This window comes from Leucoraja erinacea, chromosome 10 (assembly GCF_028641065.1).
Source record: "Leucoraja erinacea ecotype New England chromosome 10, Leri_hhj_1, whole genome shotgun sequence".
Lineage (NCBI taxonomy): Eukaryota > Metazoa > Chordata > Chondrichthyes > Rajiformes > Rajidae > Leucoraja > Leucoraja erinaceus.
Window position 1 is genome coordinate 45,371,688 of NC_073386.1, and position 23,984 is coordinate 45,395,671.

Consider the following 23,984-nt stretch of genomic DNA (forward strand, 5'->3'; position numbering starts at 1 on the left):
TGTTCCTAAGCACGTAATTGGAAAAAATGCCAATAACAAATAATTCAAACCATAAAATGATATTCGAACACAGTAGTTTAGTTTAGTTTAGTTTGCAGAAACAGCACGGAAACAGTCACATTGGCCTACTGAGTCCGCACCGACCAGCAATCCCCGCACACTAACACTCTCCCAAACTCCGTACAGACAGTACCCGTGGTCGGGATTGAACCGGAGTATCTGGCACTGTAAAGCAGCAACACTACTGCTGCAACACTACTGCTGCACCACCGCACCGCTATTTAACAACTTGAATATGAAGATGTGGAATATCAATTTAGAATTCATCCTGTACTTGTGGATCACACAACTTTTTGATGCTGACTTATTTTCCCACCTTGAATTATTTAATTTTCCACCCATTGCTGAAGCAAAATGTTGTATTTAAAACTGTTAAACATTTTAAGCTCACATTCATTTGTGGACACTTTTCTTTATCAGTAAATATGAATAAAAACCATGAGAATGGAATTGATTCTCTCCATATTCCCAATGGCTGCATCTCAACCCACCCAAATTATATTGAGACTGCCTTTTCTCAGGACTTTCTGGACATATATTATTTCCCTTTCCTGTGCAAAAATGAATGTTGGAAATAATATATCATGCATCATCTGTAGAGAAGGAAACTGTTTCTGCTCAATGCCCCTTACAACAAAAGTTAAATGATAACCTCAAATGATAACTCTCTCTCCACTGACATTTCCTGATTTGCCAAGTGTTTCCAGTATTCTGCTTTTATTTTAGATTTACAGCCTCTGCATACAATTTTTATATTTTTTGAACCTTCGTCACAAATTAAACCATTCCCCCCCCCCAGATTGTGCTACTGAGTTTCCACTGCAGCCTTTGATGTTACCTGATGGTTTTTCTCCACAACTTCTGGATGTTCATTCAACAATTGGATGTTGTGTGTACACCAAGTGGTCTCGTCACCTTCGGCATTCTCACTGTAGTTCTCTGCAAGAGAATTCAAGGCAGATGCTGGTCATGGACATATAAAAGGATGCTTCTGCCCATTATCTCTTCCTGATTAAAATGAACATAATACATTTATAAACATGAAAATTGCTTTAAAATATTATATTGATCAACTTCTACCTTGTTAAAAGAACTTGCTTTCTCACTCTTAGGGCTAAGGGAATCAAGGGATATGGGGAAAAAAGCCAGAACGGGGTACTAATTTTGGGTGATTAGCCATGACCATATTGAATGGCGGTTCTAGCTCGAAGGGCTGAATGGCCTACTCCTGCACCTATTTTCTCTGTTTCTATGTTTCAATTGAAGATGCGTGTTCTGAAATGGTGGTATTTATCTTTTCTGGAGATTTAAATACTAAAAAATGTTCTATTCATTTCCCCCGTTTCATGCTGTTGATTAAAACTAGCAATCCCACATTCACAGGCAAATGAAATCTCGGCTGAGTTATAATATTATGTTATAATGCTTTTCATTAGTAAGCTGAAAGTTGCTACTGTTACATTCCTGGAACCTCTAATTGAACTGCATTCTAATCGGATGCTGAGCAAGTGATAGATCAGTTCCAGTTCAGCCGACTTCACCTGCTTTTTTCTAACTTTGCTCATCAAACCATAGACAAAAGTAGTTTAAGTGCCAACAAGAGTACAAACCATATTTAAAAGCCTATCAAAATTTTGTCAACCATAGACAAAGAAGGTTAAGTCGTTCAAACAAGTGCAGAATTAAGGGACAACAAGAGGGGGAAACCATATTGTGGAATGAACTTCCAGTGGAGCCAGGTTCATCAAATATGGAGATGAGAAGGGAATGGAGGGTTATGGTATTGGGTGGGGAAACGTCACTTATTAGGGCCGCTTAAATTATAGATGGTTACATGGTTAACATGGAACATATTGAACGTCACATCGCAATAGATGTACAGTAACATGAATCACATTGAGCTCGAGGATTTTTCCCCCATGTTGCTTGTTTAAAATGTATACGAGTTGCTGGATCACAACAGTTTAATGGATTTCACTGCACTAGAGTATTACCCAGAAGTCTGAGGAAGGCATTCAAGCTGAGGTTCGAATATGCTGCTTCAGCAAACTTCATAAATTTGGAATTTATGCACTGTGGTGGATGCTGAGCTTTTAGAAACTAATGCGGCAAGAAAATATTCAGCAAAACCAGAGGCACTCTGGAATGTATTTGCACAAATATTCCTCTATTCAATTTAAATAGTTTTCACAGGTGGAATTGATTCTCACAATTCTATCATTATCTGCAGAATCACTGCAAGGCCACGTGTCTAGACCAACATCATTCTATCTAATTGGGAATATACAAGAATACCAGGTATTTGCAGTGATGTACTGTACATAAACCTGGTTTACAAAGCAAATTAGTATCAAAGGTTTCCATTAACATTGGATGCAAGTGCAAGTATGTTAGGAACATGTACTTTTATTCAATGAGGATCTTATTTACTTAGACCATTAGCATGATAGTTAAATTACTGGATTAGTAGTGATCCAACACTAATTCAAATCTCACTACACTGGCTGGGAAACTTAATTTTATTAAATAAATTTGGAATTTAAAATAAGCTGCTTGCAGTAATGGTAACTACAAAAGTACTGGTTGCCATTAAATATCCATGATAGTTAATCAGCCCTTTGTGTAGGAAGGAACTGCAGATGCTGGTATAAACTGAAGACAGACACAAAAAGCTAGAGTAACTTAGCGAGTCAGACAGCATCTCTGGAGAAAAGGAATAGGTGCCATTTCGGTCGAGACCCTTCTTCAATCTGCCCTTCCCTCATTGTGGCCATGATGATTCCAGCACCACACCAAAATACTTGACTGTTAAGTGCCTTCCAAAAATGCCCCCAAAAGCCACTTAATTAAACCAAACAATTACAGCAAAACATAAGAATAAAACATTACATGTGATGTGAAAGATATTTAATCTTTCTCACAGGCTGGCCAATAAACGTCCTGAGAATCATATTTTCTACCAATGAATGTGATATCATCCACAAAATGTACCAGAACAATTTACCAAAATAATCATTAATCTCCTAACCTGACAGTTCCACAACCTAGTGGAAATGGGATAGAGGAGGCACGGTAATAGTACCATCTGCAAGTATGCCGTCCAGTCTTATATAATTCAGAGTTGGAAATATATTGCTGCTCATCAATACTCTGTTATTGTTGCAAGCACTTGAACTGATGAGACTAACATCCGGGGCATTGATTCCAAAACCAGTTCAAACATTATTGTGGAGATTCCATCACACGATCTTCTGCCTCCAACTCCAGTAATCCAAAACCTCCCAATGGTCAGATGTCACACATTGGCTCATTAGCCTGCTGCACTACCTACCAACAACAGGCAGATTGGCAACAGATTTAATGTTATTCAAATAACTTTTTTATCTTTAAAAAAAGGACACAAAATGCTGGAGAGAGTCAGTGGGTCAGGCAGCATCACCGGAATAAATGGATAGGCAACGTTTTGGGTCAGGACCCATGTCAAATATTTTGTAAAAAAAACTATGATTTTTTTTCCCCCCCAATCCTTTTCTTACCATTATGTCTCCTAGATTGTTGGGAGTGGTGTTTAGCTTAATGTCTAATTCCTGTAGAGTCCAAAACAACCTTGGACAGTTAGCAACCTTAAATTGGCCTTATTTATACAATTAACTTAACAACCGATGGTTTCTCCCTGAATAACTCTGGTTTTAGAAAAGGGTAGGAAATTGACGAGGAAAATAATGAAAGTTCTGCCTATAGTTGACAATTTATAGATAACTAACTGAAGACTTCATGAATTAAGACAGCTGTTTATTTAAGCATATACGTTCCATGTGTGTTGGGAATGCTCATCATGAAACTGTTTTTTGAAGTTTTTCTTTCCATTCCTTTTTTTTATAGGTCATCAGTGGCAATGTTTGTATTCCCTGCCCATCTTCAAATGCTCATTGAGAAGGTGCTGTTAAGCCCTCTACAACTGAATGGTTTGCTGGGCTATTTCAGAGTCCCCCATGTGGAGTCTTATGGCACTACATACTGAACTAGATCTGGTTGTTGTTGTTCCACATTCCATCTTTTAACTGAATGTAAATTCCACAGCAGTTGTGGTGGGTCTCAAGTTTCAATCACCAGATTATTAGGTTACTACTGTGGTAATTTAACCTCTCTCCTCCACCATCCCCAGTTTACAAAACAGAATTATCCGACTTGGATGTTATCATTCATATAGTTTCTGATTCTCAGTGTGATCGAGGAGCGGTGTTTAAAGACATCTGACTAGCTGAGTTTTAATCTTACCACACATTAACTTTCAAGTGAACATGAAACCCACAGGAAATAAGCTTGGTTTTAATTTGTACCATACAATGATGATCTCACATAAAACATGCAGGATTATGGGGTGATTGGGGGAAGAGGCAAGTTGCTATAGCTAACAATAATGACACTTCAGTTTCCTGTCTGTTTGGTTCTGAAAGTCTATTAGTCTGCAACACATGTCTGTCCTGCATGCCACATTCACACAGCATAACAATTCATTTATTTTGGAATGCTTCACTTCTGGGTCAGTTTTCGCAAACAGGATTCAGGCAAAACCATTAGGTGTCGCCATTGTTACACCACAAAGTTGACAACAAATCTCCGAGATTAACAGAGGTATTCAAAAATTCTGTGTCGATGGTTATTTATTCTTCCACAGAGAAGAATTTTTGGAGATTGCTGTAACACAATGCTGCAGGAGGTACAAGTGACTTTTTATTAACTACGAGCTACAATTACAACAACAACCTGTCTAGACCGAGAAACTAGATCTGTGTACAAGCATTTTCTCATAAATATTTTAAAGTTCTCTGGTTTATGGGTTTTTTTCCATCAAATATTTCATTTTTTCCTTCATTCTCATGTGTATGACCCAGAAATGATTTGGATTTTGTAACATGTTTACAATACCTTCTACTGCCAGGTTTTCCATCTATGTAAATGCTTAAATATTATTGACATCATTGTTATTGAATGCCATTGATCACCAAGGACCAAGGCCTGAGAGCAACCAACATTGGGGAAGGGGAGGTCTGCGTCACGAGGTTGCTAGATTATGTTACATAGTTGTTTTTGCTTATTTCACTGAAACAAAATCCAGGGTTTAGCATTATGGGAACTGCAGGAATCAGATTGTTCTTCCTGTTATCTGGAAGGAACAGATTCATGCTCAATGACTTCTGATAGACTATAGTCCCTCTCGAACCAACAAAAATAGGAACATGCATCTTTGCAAACTGCAAAAGGGAAGATTGAGCCAAATCTAATCTTATCTCATTTAACGTTGTCCATTGGCATTTTCAAAATAGACTACTGGACATTTGAAAGAAAACCTGGCTGACTCTTTCCCACTGCAATGCACTGAATTTGCACACTGTTTCACCACCTCCTTCCCCAAACACATCGTAATTGACAAATATAACTAGAATGAAAGCAGCAAGAACTGAAATGGAATGATCAACTTTCATGTTGAACATTAAATAAATTTGTTTTTGGAATGCCTTAAAACTATTAAGTAAATGGCATTTCCTAATCTTGGGATCAAATATTGTTCCTGTTGCACACAGAAGAATTTGGTTTGAAGTATTTTAAATGATATTTTATTATGGGCTAGAAATTGCTCGAACATCACAATCCATTAATGCATGGAAAAAAAGAATGAATCAGGGGGGAAAAAAGCACATTCTTATTGCACAGTCCGGGTTAGTTGTAGCAACATTTACCAGCATCCTTTTGGGTTTTTGAACTGCCTGCCATAGTTCAAAATACAATAAATACTCCACAGGGTTATAATATTGATCACACATTTGTCGTTTCTTCACCAAAAGTATTAATTGTGTTCATGCACATGTGCATTGTAGTTGCTGCATTCATCAAGGGAAGTAGGGTGGCCACTGTTCTAGTTAGTTGTATAAACTGGATACCATTCTCAAATCAGTAGGGTGGCCAGACAAGTTCTTTCCCTACTCCAGTCTAATGAAATGTTTTCTTTAACCAAATATCAGCAAGAAAGGAAAGAGTGTTTTATTTACCCTGTGTGCATCTCCAGTTTGCAGAACAGAGTGGCCAGCTATCAATCTCTTTTCACTTCCAGCTTCCACACCCAATTCACCCTCTCCCTTCATATATGCCCACCCAACCAAAAGCATAAACAGCTTAAATAAGGTTCCAAGGGCTCTAGCTATTTTTCCATAAGTTTGCTTGACACTAGCTATTGGCAAGATACTGCAGTAGGTAGATTCATACATTATCGAAACAGGCACCAGCTGTATGCGCCCCCCGCCGGACGCGGGACACAGAGTGTAGTTTTCTTCACCCTCCCTGGGGCTTTTGGGTCATCGATTGCCTCGATACCATGGGTTTCTCAGATGTTTGCTCCACCCTATAAGTCATCCAGTATTGAACGATCTACTCTCCACACTACCAGGTCCCTCCGTGCAGCTAGCCCCCCTCCCCACGTCCGCTCAAGTATGCCCCAAATTCCTTTTTCCCTCTACGGCTAACGGCCCCCTACCCGCTCTACCCCGCTCCTCCTCTCCCCCACATCTGATCTTTCTCGGTCGCCGGTTCTGTGAGAATTGGTTCCTTCTCACCGATCACGGCCTGGCCGGACAAGTGCCTCCACATGCAACAAGTGGCTAGCCACAACGTCGCGTTATGCGGTCGCGTTTTCTGTTCACTCGGCCTAGACCTCTTCCATCCCCCCCAGTGTCTACTGCCAATGGTAACCTGCACCCTTGCTGGACCTTTACCTGCGTCCCCCTCGGAACCCCGCTCCAACCTGACGGCGGATGAGGTAAATAGGTACTCCGCGCCTTCGCCAACATGTATACCTCAACTTCTTCCACCCCCCCTAATCTCTCGTGGACCGTGCTTCCTGTCCGACTGGCCTACCCATCGAGTTCTGCACCAGATGGCCCGAGATGCACGAGGGTTCTTGCATCAATCAACCCAACATATGGAAGCTCCACCTATTAAATCCAGTCCGTTTCTGGACTCCTCGCCTGTGCCGATGACATGCTCATGTCACATTAATATTCTTGCTTTGTTTTCCACAACTAACTTCTTGTCCCCGCCGGCACCCCCTTTTAGGTTGGCCGCGAACGGCACTTAATGAGGTGGACCCTGAGGATCCCCTTTGCACTTTTTCTCAAGTCCGGAACAACGTGATAAACGTCTGCTTGGTTGACGGCATTCCCGACTAGTGGGACCTAAGACAGAACTTGCATATTTTTCCCATGTTAGCGCACTGAGGGCCCGATCACAAGCAACTTCGCCTGCGGCCGAAACCGCTATTCAGACTTAAATGCCAGCCCAGGACTCCTCCTCCATTCTTGGACTCCTTCAACCTCCTCAACTCCTTACGCCACTTAAGATATCCCCGTGGTTTTGCCGACGCCGTGTCTTCAGATTCCCAACCACCACCCCCATAAATCATTCATGTCCATTTCGTTGCCCTTTGTGTGTGCCCCTGCTCGTTCAAGTTCCAGGCTACACCCGCTTGTTTACGTCTCAACTCTCATTTCGGGCCAGAGGCGCTCGAATATCTCCGTCGTTTCAGCCCGCGCAAGCGGATTCATTTCCGCCAGCGGTTCTACCTCGCTGCCCGCACTGCTATTCAGAACCGTGTCAGGCCCCCCCGCCCCGTGCTTCCTATGGTAAACCTTGGGGCTTGGTGTGTGAGTATGTCCTGTGACTGTCGGGTTGTAAATGGGCTTTTGAGGGCACAAAACGTTTCTCCCACCCGCGTCGCCCAGGTCAGTTGATGGCACGGCTTTTGTCACCACACTGGGGGCCTACATGCACCCCCGTGGGCCCCCCCTGTTTTTTCCCCCGCGTTCTGGGGCTTAATTGTGCTTCGTATCTATTATGTTCGCAAGCGTACGTCCAGCAATGTGCGCTCCGCTAAAAAGGAAGGGAACGCCCCTGCAACCGACTGCTTTGAAGGTTAATCAAAATGATGCGTCTGCGAGGTACCGGCGACGCCCCACCACTCTTTAACGCCTCGGCTTGGTTTGGCCATGGCATCCCTCGCTTGTCCCGAAATCCCTTAGGAGGTGGGTGGCGCTATGGTGCCGCAGCCTGGACCCCTCCTTGCACGTTGGGCGGCACGCGTCGGTCCTCTGTGCCTCCTCTCTCAGCTGGCCGCTGTGGTAATGCGTTCTTTTTTTTGTTCCGGGCGCACTACGATCTTTCTGCGTTATCATTTTACGCCCGTCCGGCGAGCACCTACCTAGCAAATGGTGGTTTACCAAGCCTGCACCAAGGGTGTCGGCCTTGTTTTCCTCCCATCGTTGCCTTTCCGTTCCGGAGTTGCGTTTTTTGTACCAATTCGCCCCCCTGCACCGCTCTTCAACCGATGCTCCTTTGCTTGGTTTTAGCCGACAGTAGCCTATGACGGGGCGGTATGCGCATTCCAAGTTCCTTTCCCTCCCCTTCCTCCCGCGGGCTGACCCCGTCCCCAGTGCCGCATCCGAATATTCTCATCCTACTTCAGGGCTTTTATGCATTTTTTTTTACCAGGCGCCCCAGACTTCACCAACTTTTTTTACTGCTGGGTCATCCACCCTTCCCATGACTTTCTATAGCAGATTCATTCCGACCCCGAGACCGCCCACCCCCCCCCCCCCCCGCCCCCCCCGCCCCACCCACCCCCACCCCCCACCCATAGTACCACATCTTTTCCCTCTTTGTTGAGACAATTGATCTGTAATTTCGCAAGGGTATTATACAATGGTGGCGTTAAGTGAGCTTCTATGCCTCAGGGTCTGTGCCCCCCTTCTACGCTTTGAGGGGGTCGAGACCACAGACACTCATTGAGGTGACGCCGCGACCATCTCCAACATAGCACCGCCCTTTAGCCTTTCTATCGCTGAACCTATGGTTTGTTCACCGGTCCAGCCATTTACCATGAGCCATGGCCTGAGCAGAAAGTGACGCCCCCTCCGTGCATGCCTACCTTTCCCCCCCCCAAAACGCCAGAGCAGACCCTCTTGTCCTCGGTGCCCTTCCAACCTAAAGCTGTCATTGGCACCATGCCAGGGCTTGGGGCCGCGCGCGCCCCGTAGGTCCCCGGACATCGCCGCCCCCAAGAGAGCCCCTTTCTCCTCTGCCTCTTGGTTTGCGTCTTTGGGCCTACGCCCATCTGTTGGACACTAATCCAGACCGTTCCACGCCCTTCGTTCCTGGAGCAGGCACATCCCTCGCTGCACGCGTGGACATAGCACCGTTGATACGCATCCTCACCAAGGGCCGTTTGACCCACCCGGTAGATTTTGGTTACCTTCGCCTGCAGCATAGGGCGCACCTGCTGAGTATTTCCCACGCCACTATATTGTGATATCCCATTTGGCCTCTTTGACTTAGGTGAAGTAGTACTTAAGGCTTCATTGTTTGTTTGGGGCCCTTGTTGCACACTACGCCCGAACACATGAATTTATGGCTTACGAGTGAAACCTTCAGTCGGTGTGAGACTACGTCGGCAATTGGCCCACATTACCCACCAGGGTTAATTTGACTTTGCGAGTCGTCCTTACGCTCACCTGGGATTCCTTCATTAATTCTATTTTTAACCCAATCCCGAAACCTTTGCATTGTCTCTATGGTATGTTTTTGCCTTTAGGGTCCACATCCCAGCACTCCCTACGAGACACTGTGATGCCCAATTCAAAGTGACTCACTCTTTAAATGGCTGCGACAATGATTCCACTGACCCCGGGGTTTTTTCCCTTGGTACCCACCTAGTCAGTACTCCCTCCCCAGGACCCACCATCGGGCTAATACCCGCTCCCTATCCTGCGTTTCACATTACCACCAGTGTAACTCGCCAATACACGACCCTTGCTATCACCCACAGAAGTGTATTCGGTTTCATGTCTTATCTCTCAGTCCTGACCCACCACCTTTGGACTCTTCCTTACATTCAAGCCCGATGCCGCAGCATCGATTGAACTTGATCACTCTCTTGCTCCGCAAAGGGGCTTCTGTGCTACACGGTCTTCTCAGCCCTGGCTTTTTGCGCACTATACCCCCAGTCTCGTACAGTCTCTTGCTTCTGCTTTTGCTATTTCACACTATGTGAATTCATCTTATATCCCCATTTTGTGAGGGCACCGGCGAGCTACCAGGTCTTCAGGTGCTGTGCACGACCACCACGGAGGTATTGTGCCTCCACTTCTTCTCTTTACCGAAACCCACTGTGAGGGTAGGCCTGCTGTTCTTTATCCTGGCGATCTAAATCGCCAATAAATTGCATGCTCCTCCATTAATCGACTTATCAAAATGGATTGTTATTTTGTCAGCCCGGCTGATAGCACATATTTGATTTTTGAGCTGGGGCGAACCCCGCAATACTCCCTATGACAGGCCTGGAATGATCTCACAAACGGGCACGAATGGGAAACCGGTCTTTCTTCTTGACCCACTACGCGGGTCCCCACGCGCCCAAGATCCAATACAATATGATTTCCCCCATCACATCCATTCTTGCATTTGTACACGACTCCAAGAATTGCTGAGCTCACCAACACATTCAAATCTCCGCACTCATCATGAATCCGTGGTTCGCAGGGCAGGTGCAGATCAGATTGGGGGCACCAAATCGATAGCTGACAATTGCCTTCAAAACATTTGATTTTGCTTGACTGCGGCCCACATTCTCTCGAGCCACTTCAACGTGTTCCTAACTTCCGTTCTAGTTGCTTTAGTCCGGAAACAGGTTCTCCTTACAACACAGATGATGGCCTGTCCATAGGTTATACTGTTTCCTTGTACGTGCCAGGCCCGCAAGCTCCCAAAAGGAACAACTCACCAAAGCAAGGAAGGAATCTCATATGTAACAATACGGTCTGCAGTCACTACTCCCTCTCGTACTGGAAAAACTGCCAAAAATATGCGGGTCTCAGGCTCCAACATATGCAATCGGGTACTGGTTACACCCTTGCACCGAGATTCGTAATAGGTCTATTCCATTCTAACCCTGGTGGAAAGTGCCAGTCACAATCTGGAGGCACCAGGGGTAGATAAGGTTGGAACACACCGCGATCCTCGTCAGACTAAAGGGCCTGAGCCCCACGGACATGAGCGCTAACATGCGGCAGCGCGACCTACGCGTGGTCGCATTGAGCCGTACGGCCTCGCGGCCCGGCCCCACGGTCCAACTTCGTCATCGCTGGAGTTGTGCGGAGCTGGTTCCCAACAATCGCGCGAGCTCCGAAACCACAATGACCGTGTTCCCACAAATTCTTCGCTGGCTCAATCCGCCTGCCGGCCGCCTCGACCCCGTACGACACTGCCTCGGACGAGGTTCGGCGGACGATCTTCGCACGCAGTACGACAGAGTCTTGACGCCATTACGCAGCATTGCTTGACCGCTGTAGGTCACGCACGAACTTCCGTGGACTTCACGGTCACTCACTCGACCTCCCGCGCGGCCCCGCTTCCGGTTGGCGTCGCGCTCGCCGCATGCAGGCGCATGCTGGTGGGACCGGCCCTGTACGGGGATCACTCGACCTCCACGCGGCCCCCGCTTCCGATTTGGTCGCGCTTGCCGCATGCTCGTGGGACAGGCCCTTAAGTTACTCCAGCACTTTCTGTTGTTGTAAGACAGCATCTGCAGTTGCTTGTGTCTCAACCAGGTAAAGAACTGAGAATGTTTTCCAATTTCATATTAGTTACAAAGTTTAAATCAGTTGATAACTTAATCATGCCCAGCACAGAATACTGAAACAACAGCTTGAAGATGCCAACTTTATTATTAATGTTAGCAATCCAAGTATTCAAACTCCGTTATCCAATCTCAAGTCTCCTATGGTACATTGGATATAGAGTGCAACTTCTGTGCTTTTCACATAGCAAACTTTCAAATTAAAACCCTGGATAAAGCCCAAACCTTCCTAAAATGTTCAGCAAGATGCTGTAACAATACACATTATTGGCTGAGGAGTATCTTGGACACAAGTTTATGGCCACCATTACTTCATTTAACAGAAATGGAATGTTCCACAACACAAACAAAGGTGACAAAATGATCTACTTTTAGAAAAAGTAACATTATAAATATATAAAACTTTACATGAACAATTGCAACCCAAACTATTATGGGTGCAATTTTCAAATATTTTCAATCAAGCTATTAAATATATACATATTAAATATATGTATACGTCATTATAACTTAATTGTAAAATTGCTTAATCGATCTATACATTCACTAACTTAGAATCACAGGTGGGTCAGCAAATGGGTTTTTGACTTTATCCTCCAAAAGATAAATGAAACAGGAATGATAAGGTTTGAAGGCAATACTATAGGAAGGTTGGTTCATGCATTCAAAATGGAAAATGTGCAAAGAAATCGAGATGATGTTTTTATTTGATCAACATAAACAGGGAAAAAGCAATAACTTAAAATGGAATGTTTTTTTTATCCTCTCATGGTTGCATGTAAAACATTCTGGGTCATGATATTTATAAGACAAGGAGAACTATTAACATATGGTACAATCGTGATTTTATGAATCCAGGTTGATTAACATTGCACACATTTAGTTAGTAAACAGTAAAAAACCCCATTAGGCAGGCATTTCCTGTTAGCAAAGTTTTCAGGGTAACCCCCAGCACACTTTCCACTGCACGCTATGTGGTGTGGGCACGAGACACCTCAGCAGAGCCGGCCTCATGCTCTTGCAGACTTCTCCCACCTCCAGAATCTGCAGGCATCTCGAACTCCTCCTGCATCCTGACGATCTGCTCCTGGGTCGTCCCGAGGGCCTCTTCCAGTTGTCCACGGAGTGCCTGCACAGCCAAAAGCTCCGTCTGCAGCGTAGTTTCTCTGCTGGCGCTATATAGAAATGTGAATTTGGAGACAAAAATAAACTAAATCAAACTACTGAAGACAATACCTGCTGAAAGGACAACAGATGCATGTGCTCTCCCACAGCAACCACAAGACATTGTTGGAGTAACCATATCCTAACACTTCCATTTCCCCAACCACTCACCTCGATGTACCTTAACTGAAATGACCTTTTGGCTTAAGAATTATCACAGAAACAGATATTGAGGAAGGGAGTGGCGGAAAAGACAGTTTTGAGTTCGGAGTAATCAAAACTGAATTGTAGTTGATGGACATGGAGGAGATTATGAAACAAAAAGGACACGCCTTGATAACTGGGAGCGGTCGAGAGACGTTTGCATATACAAACTACTATTCTCAATCGTCACATACAGTGCCCTCCATAATGTTTAGGACAAAGACCCATCATTTATTTATTTGTCTCTGAACTCCACAATTTGAGATTTGTAATAGAAAAAAAATCACATGTAGTTAAAATGCACATTGGCAGATTTTAATAAAGGCCATTTTATTACATATTGGTTTCACCATGTAGAAATTACAGCAGTGTTTATACATAATCCCCTCACTTCAGGGCATCATAATGTTTGCGACACAGCAATGTCATGTAAATGAAAGTAGTCATGTATAGTATTTTGTTCCATATGCTTTGTTGCATATACTGCTTGAAGTCTGTGTTTCATGGACATCACCAGTTGCTGGTGTCTCCTATGATGATGCTCTGCCAGGCCTGTATTGCAGCCATTTTTAGCTTATGCTTGTTTTGGGGGCTAGTCCCCTTCAGTTTTCTCTTTAGCATTAGCACTGAAAAACTCCTTTGTTGCTTTAGCAATATGCTTGGGGTCATTATCTTGCTGTAGAATGAACCACCAACCAATGAATTTTGAGGCATTTGTTTGAACCTGAGCAGATAGGATGTGTCTATACACTTCAGAATTCATTATGCTACCATCGGCAGTTGTATCATCAATGAAGATAAGTGAGCCAGTACCTTCAGCAGCCATGCATGCCCAGGCCATAACACCCCCACCACCGTGTTTCACAGGAGATGGTATGCTTTGGATCTTGGGCAGTTCCTTCTCTCCTCCATACTTTGCTCTTGCCATCACTCTGATATAAGTTAATCTTCGTCTCATCTGTCCACAAGACATTTTTCCAGAACTGTGTTTGCTCTTTTAAGTACTTCTTAGCAAACTGTAACCTGGCCATCCTATTTTTGCGGCTAACTAGTGGTTTGCATCTTGCAGTGTAGCCTCTGTATTTCTGTTCATGAAGTCTTCTGCAGACAGTGATCATTGACAAATCCACACCTGACTCCTGAAGAGTGTTTCTGATCTGTCGGACAGGTATTTGGGGATTTTTCTTTATTATGGAGAGAATTCTTCTGTCATCAGCTGCGGAGGTCTTCCTTGCCCTGCCAGTCCCTTTGTGATTAGTAAGCTCACCGGTGCTCTCTCTGTCTTCTTAATGATGTTCCAAACAGTTGATTTTGGTAAGCCTAAGGTTTGGCTAATGTCTCTAACAGTTTTATTCTTGTTTCTCAGTCTCATAATGGATTCTTTGACTTTCATTGGCACAACTTTAGACCTCATGTTGATAAACAGCAATAAAAGTTTCCAAAGGTGATGGAAAGACTGGGTGCTGAGAGCTCTCATATACCTGCATTGAGCAATTACAAACAACCGAGTAGCCACGTGTCTCAAACATTATGGTGCCTTGAAATGGGGGGGGGGGGGGGGGGGGGGGGGGACTATGTATAAACACTGATGTATTTTTAGACATGGCGAATCCAAAATATTTTAAATAATGGACTTTAATAAAATCTGACAATGTGCACTTTAACCACGTGATTTTTTCTATTACAAATCTCAAATTGTGGAGATTGTGGAGACCCATAAATGATGGGCCTTTGTCCCAAACATTAGGGCACGTCATCACCATCTATATTCATGTTGGATGTGGTGCAAATAAAAATCCAGGCCATGGTACCAGTTATTCCAAGCAAATATCTTGTTCCAATAGATTTATACAATTTCTCTTTTATAAATGGATTATTCAACTTTGGACCAGACCACTGAAATCAAGTATAACTGGAATTTTATTTTGATGTTGCATGTGTTACTAATCAATGACTTACGACTTTCCTATTTTAACAATTACGCATTTTAATATTCTATGATGAAATATACAGGAAAAAAATATTTACTTTGGAAATGTCATAGAGTCCAATTAAATACTTTGCCTAAAATTAGTGAGTAATTCTAGCTAGATATTAAGTGTAATGTAATTTTAGGTACTGAAACTAATTCTACACAGTCTAACAATCTGCACAAAATCTGACAATCTGCACAAAATCTGCATTGGTCTCTTACCTGTCAGGTTGATTGTGGAATTTAACAAGGCTATTGTAGAGTTGTCTTTCAGCTCGAAGTGCTTCACTTAATCTTGACTGCTCCGAAAATTGCTCTTCAAGAGCACAGATCAGCTGCCAATAGATATTAGAAAATGTAAGAATCTCAGAAGTATTCTTATTATTGCAGAGTGAAATGGTCCCTTTATGTTGATGTTCATTTTGAGACATATACATTTGCACTGCAGCCCCAAATCATCAGTCAAATTTGTCTTTGAATTTGTGGGTCGGAAAGGGTTATATTTACCTATTCCCTATCACTAACTAGAAACCCCCGTGAGAAGTATAGATGTGAGAATCTGCTGCGAATAATAAGTAGACACAAATGATAAAACAGTACGCATAACTACAAGATATTTAATGCAAGTAGACTGTGCCTTAACTGAGAGAGAAATTGGGAGAATTTAAAAAAAACTATAAACAATCAACTCCCAACGGCTTTAAATAAATCACTTATTAATTCAACTCTATTTTATTTTTTTGACCTCTTAAAAAATTGCAACATTCTTAAACACGACAAAAGTTGATTCACATTTTCATTTTTCTTCATTACTCTAAACTTTTCAGCTTCACTACATTTAGTCTTGGGAAAGTTGCCGTATCAGCATCTTATTGTAGAATGGTAAATTCAGTGTCTTAAGATTTTGGTTTTAATGTACTTGCTGTGATTCAGTTTCAGTTATTTAGTTCCGTGTAGTTTTCTCACCCCCAACTCCAAATTTTTGACTCAAGTTAACTTGATTTAATCCAGTAACCACTTAAATAAACCAAGGAAAATGTTCTTTGCTGCCTCAAGGTTTAATTTGCTGGAGCTCAGCATATTTAAGACTAACGAGCTAAATGTGCAAACAATAGATTCTCTACTTATGCACACTTATGAAAATAGGGTGTTATTTAAGATACATACCTGATGGTGTTTTTTCCCTGCAGTACTCGGCCCAGATAAATCCATGGTTTTCACTTGCTCCCTCAATATTAGGAGCTCTTGTGTACACTTCTCCACTTCTGGAGACTCCCTTAGTTGTACCAACTGTATCTGCAGATCCTGTGATGTAAGAAAAATCATCAAGAAAATCATTGTTAAGCCGAAATTCAATTGTCAAATCTAAAGCATCACCAAACATAGAATTTTATATATCTGATTAGGAACAGAACATGGCATCAATAATACAAATTATTTTAGCAATCTTTAAAAGTCACACCATGTGTAGCTCTAAAATGTCTCATCTACTGAACTGCCATTAAACAAAAAAATATTTGGTCCCACTTCCTACAACCATGGTTATTTCACAAAACGTTCCCCACTTCAGCACAAAAATCGGTAATCCACAAAGCATATCAACCTGAAAAAGTAGACTGCACTTTCTAACATATTATCTTTCCCCAGAACAATTCAATCATTGATTATATTAAAACAAACCTGAATTTGTTGTTCCTTGTCATGAATCTTGTTTGAAAGTGCTTCGATCTCCACTGCTTGACATTTGAATTCTTGCTGCTGGTTGGAGAAGGCAGACTGTAATGTGGTCAGCTCAAGCTGCAAAGATAAAATATAACCCACGTTTAGATGTTTGAGTCAATTACATAGGAAAAAGCAGTCACTCAACAAAGCAATGGTGACATCGTATTTAAAATGGTTAATAAGGTTCAGGGAATATTTTTTATTGTATTCAATCTGAAACCATGTTCCCCAATAACAGATGATCATTGGCAAATTGCCAACATTTATGAATCAATCTTGTTGTCAAACATGCAATTAAGATTTATTTTCATAACCCGTGTAGAAAATTTATTCACATCAATGCTAATGGGCAATAGGATTTTGAAAAAAAAGGACCAAATTTAAAGACAGGATAAATCAAAAAATTACAACTTAAAGCCAAAAGAGCTGTAGCTTTCAAAGTCTGCGAAGGAATGACACCATTCTGGGATGGTAAAGTCAGTCTGATTTCAATAAAAATAACACAGTACCCTACATAATGTTTGGGACAAAGACCCATCATTTATTTATTTGCCCTGTACTCCACAATTTGAGAGTTGTAGAAAAAAAAATCACATGTGCACATTGTCAGATTTTATTAAAGGGTATTTTTATACATTTTGGTTTCACTATGTAGGAATTACAGCTGCGTTTATACATAGTCCCCCCATTTCAGGAGACCATAATGTTTGGGACACATGGCTTCACAGGAGTTTGAAATTGTTCAGGTGTGTTTAAATGCCTCCCAATGCAGGTATAAGAGAGCTCTCAGCACCTAGTCTTTCTATTACATTTGGAAACTTTTATTGCTGTTTATCAACATGAGGACCAAAGTTGTGCCAATGAAAGTCAAAAAAGCAATTATGAGACTAAGAAACAAGAGTAAAATTGTTAGAGACAGCCACACCTTAGGCTTACCAAAAACAACTGTTTGGAACATCATTAAGAAGACAGAGAGAGCTGGTGAGCTTATCAATCACAAAGGGACTGGCAGGCCAAGGAACACCTCCACAGCAGATGACAGAAAAATTATCTCTATAATAAAGAAAAATCCCCAAACACCTGTCCAACAGATTAAAAACACTCTTCAGGAGTTAGGTGTGGATTTGTCAATGACCACTGTCCACAGAAGACCTCATGAACAGAAATACAGAGGCTTACACAGCAAGATGCAAACCACTGGTTAGCCGGAAAAATAGGATGGCCAGGTTAGGTTACAGTTTGCTAAGAAGTACTTAAAAGAGCAACCACAGTTCTGGAAAAGGGTCTTGTGGACAGATGAGACGAAGATTAACGTATATCAGAGTGATGGCAAGAGCAAAGTATGGAGGAGAGAAGAAACTGCCCAAGATCCAAAGCATACCACCTCATCTGTGAAACACGGTGATGGCGGTGTTATGGCCTGGGCATGTATGGCTGCTGAAGGTACTGGCTCACTTATCTTCATTGATGATACAACTGCTAATGGTAGTAGCATAACGAATTCTGAAGTGTATAGACAGAACCTATCTGCTCAGGTTCAAACAAATGCCTCAAAACGCATTGGCCGGCGGTTCATTCTACAGCGACAATGATCCCAAACATACTGCTAAAGCAACAAAGGAGTTTTTCAAAGCTAAAGAATTGTCACTTCTTGAGTGGCCAAGTCAATCACCTGATCAGATATTAACCGTAGTTTACCCCACCATAGCACCAAACATTTAGAGCTTCAACTTATCTCAGTATTGATCTCCATTCCATCCTTAATGTTGAGAAATCCCTTACACTATCACAGTTACATCAGAAATCCTGAACCCAAGTGACCTGGTGAAGTCTTTAAATGGCACCCCACACCACAGCTGGGTACATGGGTCCCAGACGACTTTGCTGTCTACATTCATGTTAGTTTATCACTCACCCTGGTTTCTTTCTCTTTCCTTAATGCAAGCTGCAGTTCCTCTTTTTTCATTTCCAGCTCGGCCTGCCCGACATCTTCCTGGTCTGACTCAGCCATTGCTTCTTCTGCATCCAAGGCCTTCTGGAGAGCTTTCAACAGAGCAAAGACATTTCAATTTATGCTGTGCATATCACATCAGAAGCAGTCTTCTGAAGCATTAAACCTACAATGAGCATGTACCTTTCTACACATTTAAGGGCCTGTCCCAGTTACACAACCTTTACAGGCAACTGCTGACACCGTGTGATAGGTCGCCGAAAATTTCAACATGTTGAAAATTCAGCGGCGACCAGAAAGATGTTACGTCTCTTTGGAGACCTCTCATACATACAGGCTGTATGATCGTGAGTGGTCTCCTATGGTCATGAGAGTTCACCCGTGACATGTTGCTAGGGGTCGTCTGTATGGTCATGAGGTCTCCTATGGTCGTGAGAGGTCTCCAAAGAGTTGTAGCATCATTCTGATCGCCGCTGAATCTTCAACATGTTGGAAATTTTGGCAACCTTTCACGGGTGCCGGCAGTCGCCTGCAAAAGTCGCGCAAGTGGGACAGGCCCTTAATATGTCACTTCCAGCTGGTTCTGTACTGGCAGTTGGAAGAAGCTTTTATTACTTGTATTATCTTCCAGTAATCAGACTCTAGCTAAACACAGAACCTGCTAGAAAGTTAAATTCAATTTGTCAGCTGACGAGGTAAGCAATTTTCTGACTACACCTATGAGGTGCAAGATCTGATCAATCAGATCTCTTAAAGGTCAAGTTGCGCAGATTCATCTGCACCGTTGAGATAGTTCGCATAATCTACATTCATCACTTATGGATGTCACATAAGCAACAATGTTCAATTTAATTCCTCTATTCTAACTTAATTCCAATTCATCTTTGTACTGAATTTGACTAGACAACATGTTGTATAGATTCTGCTTGTTTTTGCCACCATTGACAATCATAGATCCTGAGAATTTCAGCCGACTTTTCAGTGTATTAATCAATGATTACCGCTTAATTTCACACACCTTCAATTTCATTTGCATTCTGTCGGGTGTCAGTGGGTTCAGAAGCTTCCATCTTCTCAGGCTGGAGGGTGGTCTCATTCTTGCTGTGACCATCCAGCACCAATTCCTGAACATGTCAAAGGAAAAGAACATGTTCACAGGTACTAACACAACATCAAGAAATTTAGACAGGTATATGGATAGGATAGGTTTAGAGGGATATGGGCCAAACACAGCAAGAAAGGCCCAAGATCATAGATCAGACCATGAAAAGGCTCAGATCAACCTTTATTAACTTTAAAAACAACTCCATTCACCAGGATAATTTCTGCCATAGCAGGTGGTGGAGGCAGATACATTTATAATGGTTAATTGACATTTGGATTGGTACTTGAATAAGAGACAATAAGAGGCACATTGGCCTTGTGGGCAAATGGAAAAGCATTACAATCAGATGGGCTGATAGGGCCAGTTTCTGTGCTATTAAAGGTCCTGTGCACGGCTGCCCAGCCAGCAGCTGTCAGTCTCTTCATCTTTTTATTTTTTATTTTAGTTTGTTAAGTGTTTTGTTTGGAGGTCTAGACTTTTTTTATGTGGGGGTGTGGGGGTGTGGTGGGGGGGGAAACTACCTTTCAGGGTCCCTACCTGGTCAGAGAGGTGGCTTTTCTCCGGGCTGCAGCTTCGACCCGTCCTCGCGGCCTACCAGCGGGCCTGGAGTGGCGTTTCCTGTCGAGGACCACCCAGAACCTCGGCTTTGGCGGCGGCACAGCGCTGGAGCGCTATCGCGTAGCGGGCGATGGCTTGCCTGGGTCACCACGCTGGAGCTCCGGTGAGCTGAGACCACTGGGTAAAACATCGCGGAGCTGCGGGACTGTGGAGCGACCAGCTGCGGGCGGCGGCGCTGAACTTAACACCGGGAGCCTGGGATCTCTAGATGAGATCGCCAATTGTGGAGCTCCAACTGGCGCGGCCTTGTTGGCTTCGGAAGCCGCGGCCTCCAGTGCGGAAGCGGCCGTTCCAGGGTTCCCAAGCCGCTGGGAAGACTCTCCCGACACCAGAGCAACATCACCTGGCGAGAACGGCCTGGAACATTAAGCCTCCGTAGAGGCAACTGTGGAGGCCTCAATGGGTCGACTATTGGTGAACTGGGGTTGGGGACTGGACTTTGTGCCTTCCCTCATGGTGGGAGCCATTGTGGGGGGATGTTCTATGTGTTTAAGACTCTCATTGGTGTTATGTCTGTATTCTTTTTTTGTGTGCTGCAAAATGGCAAAAAGCATTTCACTTCACTACACCTGGGTGTATGTGAATGTGACTAATAAAATACCTTTGATACCTTAAAGGATTATATTTTCTAGTGGGCATTCAGGAGCAGACAGAGAGTAGTTAAAGCCAATGTATATCCTTTCCTCACCCCCATAATCACATGCATGCTTTACTCCTCCCTAACAGGGATGGCAGATTTCATTGGATTACAAATAAAAGGGGACATGCTTCAATTTTTGTTTTATCTGAGTGAAGAACATTAAAGACAATTGCTTTTGTTAAAGCCCACTAACTCAGCACAACGCCTAGAATCTGTGGGAAAGATGACAGTGGACTCAAGGGCGAGCATCGGTGACAACAAAACATTAAAACTCAGGAAATATTTCACATCTGGAATGTTAACAGTAATTCTACACAATAGGAGCAAGTTGAAAAGCAACTTATTTGGATGCAATTAATTTTCAACTTGGGCAGATTTACCACCGATCATATTGAATATAATGAGGGACAGCACTAGGGTCAGGATTCAAATAATAGGAGTAATACAATGACCTTGAATGTAATTAATATGTTTTTTACTTACTCTTTATCTAAGATAATGGGCATCAAGGCAGACCACTATCGGCAGCTGCCCAAGTCAAACGGTATCCTGACTTCAAAATCTATTGCAATTGCTTTATAGTCCTAGAGATTAAATCCCTATTTATTGTGAAAGCACCTTCCGTAGGATTGCAGCTGGTCAAAGGGGTAAGGGGGGAGGGGGAGGCGGGTGACAACTCATACCATCCCTTCCTGGCAGATTAAGAGTAGGCAATATTATATTGGAAGATAATGCTGGAGGATCTCTGACGGGACACTTTTATACTTAAGACATAAAGAAAGGGGAGTTCCGTTGCACAAGGCTGTAGAATTCCGCATACCGTATTTGTTGATCCATCAAACTTCAAGAACTTACTTGAATTAGTTCGTCCTTTTTCTGAAGAAGTTCTTTGAGGTGGGCTATTTCCATTGACAGCTCTGGCGCAGAAATATTTTGCTTGGTGAATTTTGCTATTACCCGATCCTTCTCCATGAGCTGGTGACGCAAGGCCTGAAGTTCACATTTCTTCTCCGCAAGAGCGCAAGCTAACCTCTCGGCTGAATCCTGAATAATTGAAAGAAAACATGCTGTAAATTAAATGCTGTAAAGACAGTGGCAAATTATGTGTTGCAACTTGGCTCACATACTAACCCTCATAGCTGCTTCAAGTCTATTTGAACATTCTTCTACTGACTAATACTAAAATAAAGCTGCACAGTCGAGTCAATATAGACTGGAACAACCACCAAAATAGGCCACTGAGTTTGATTCAACATCTTACATTTAATACAATCCAAAGAGGAAATACTCTCTGCCAATTGACATTGTAATTCACCATAGAACTTTCTAAGCTGAAGCACAGAGCCAGTTTTAATGTCTCTGCCCGAACAATCAGTTGTTATCGCACTGTTTTTATGAATACCTACAGTAACATTAAAAGCAATGTTGGACTCACTTGATCAGACGTGCTCAGTTTAGATTAGCTGATTGTGCAAATATGTTTACCCCAATTATATATTTTCAGCTTGTACTCATTAATATATTAAGTGCATCTTGCAGTCTAGCTACTTACTGGGTTTAAATAACTTAAATGGCACCCTCATAAACGTAAAGAAGAATCCCAGATATTCTACAGGTGCATTAAAAACAAAAACGTAACTAGAGAGAGAACAGGTCCCTTTAAGGATCAGTGTGGTCATCGATGTGTGGAGCTACAGGAAATGGGGTAAGATGTACAGTGAATCTTTCTCATCTATATTTATCGTGGATTAGGTCATGGAAGCCCAGATATTAAGGAATTGAAAAGTGTTGTACTGGAACATATCCACATTACAAAAGAGGAGGTGCTGTTAGTCAAAGCATATTAAAGTGGATGAATCTCTGGGATCCAACTATGTGTACACTAGGACATTGTGGGAAGGTTGGGTCCAAGATATTGCATGGTCCTTAGTAGAGATATGTGCATCATGGTTCAATGATTTATAAAGAACCGTTAGCTTTGGGTGAGGTACTGGAAGACTGGAGGATGCTTAATGCTATGCCTTTATTTAAAAAGGGCTGGAAGGACAAGCCAAGGAACTACTGGCCGATTAGCCCAACATCAGTGACGGTAAAATTACTGGAGGGGATTTGAGAGTCAGGATCTACCTGCTCTCGGCAGGGCATGGACTGATTCGCTGGTAAGCATGACTTTATGTGTGTGAAATTGTGCCTCACAAATTTGAGTTTTTGAAGAGGTGATTAATCGGATTGACCAGTGCAGAGCAGTAGATATTGTTTACATGGACTTTAGCAACGCCTTTGACAAGATCCCACACGGTAGTCTGAGGTCCAAAGGATTTGAGGGATAAATGTTTCCACACAGAGGGTGATGGGTATATGGAACTAGCTGCCAGAGGACTATTGGAGATGTGGATACAATTATACTGATTAAAAGACATTTGGACAGGTACCTGAATAGAAAAGGTTCAGCAGGTTAGAGACCAAATGTAGGTAGATGGCAGTAGCTCAGATACTTATGTCCATTATCCAGTTAATTAGACTGAGAAACATTTAAATTAAAGATTCAAGGCAATTATATTTCTCCTATTGTTTGAATTTTGACCCCATGTGGTGCTCCTCATTCCATCCAAAGGAAATCTGCCTTAATTAAGATATTTACATACAATTATGTTGTTTTTCAATTTGATCCCATGTTTACCAAATACAGATTTGCAACGAGTGAAAAGGAATTATCACCATCTTTATTTACCAGAAAAGGCATTTTTCAAGGACTGCATCTTTATGAACGTGAGGTCTTATGACCTATCTGTGTCACCTGCAAACTTACCAACCATGCCTTATCCAAATCATTGATATAGAAGACAAACAATGTCAACAGCGCAG

At 42.6% G+C, this 23,984-nt stretch overlaps 1 protein-coding gene across 1 annotated transcript in view; it reads right to left on the reverse strand.

The window, feature by feature from the left end:
* Positions 1 to 23,984, reverse strand: part of pde4dip (phosphodiesterase 4D interacting protein) — a 364,533-nt gene that overhangs the window by 84,624 nt on the left and 255,925 nt on the right. Inside the window, 8 exon segments of the mRNA XM_055642108.1 lie at positions 899 to 999; positions 12,779 to 12,918; positions 15,306 to 15,418; positions 16,251 to 16,388; positions 16,764 to 16,880; positions 18,721 to 18,848; positions 19,775 to 19,880; positions 21,975 to 22,163. Coding sequence (XP_055498083.1) covers positions 899 to 999; positions 12,779 to 12,918; positions 15,306 to 15,418; positions 16,251 to 16,388; positions 16,764 to 16,880; positions 18,721 to 18,848; positions 19,775 to 19,880; positions 21,975 to 22,163 — 1,032 coding nt within the window.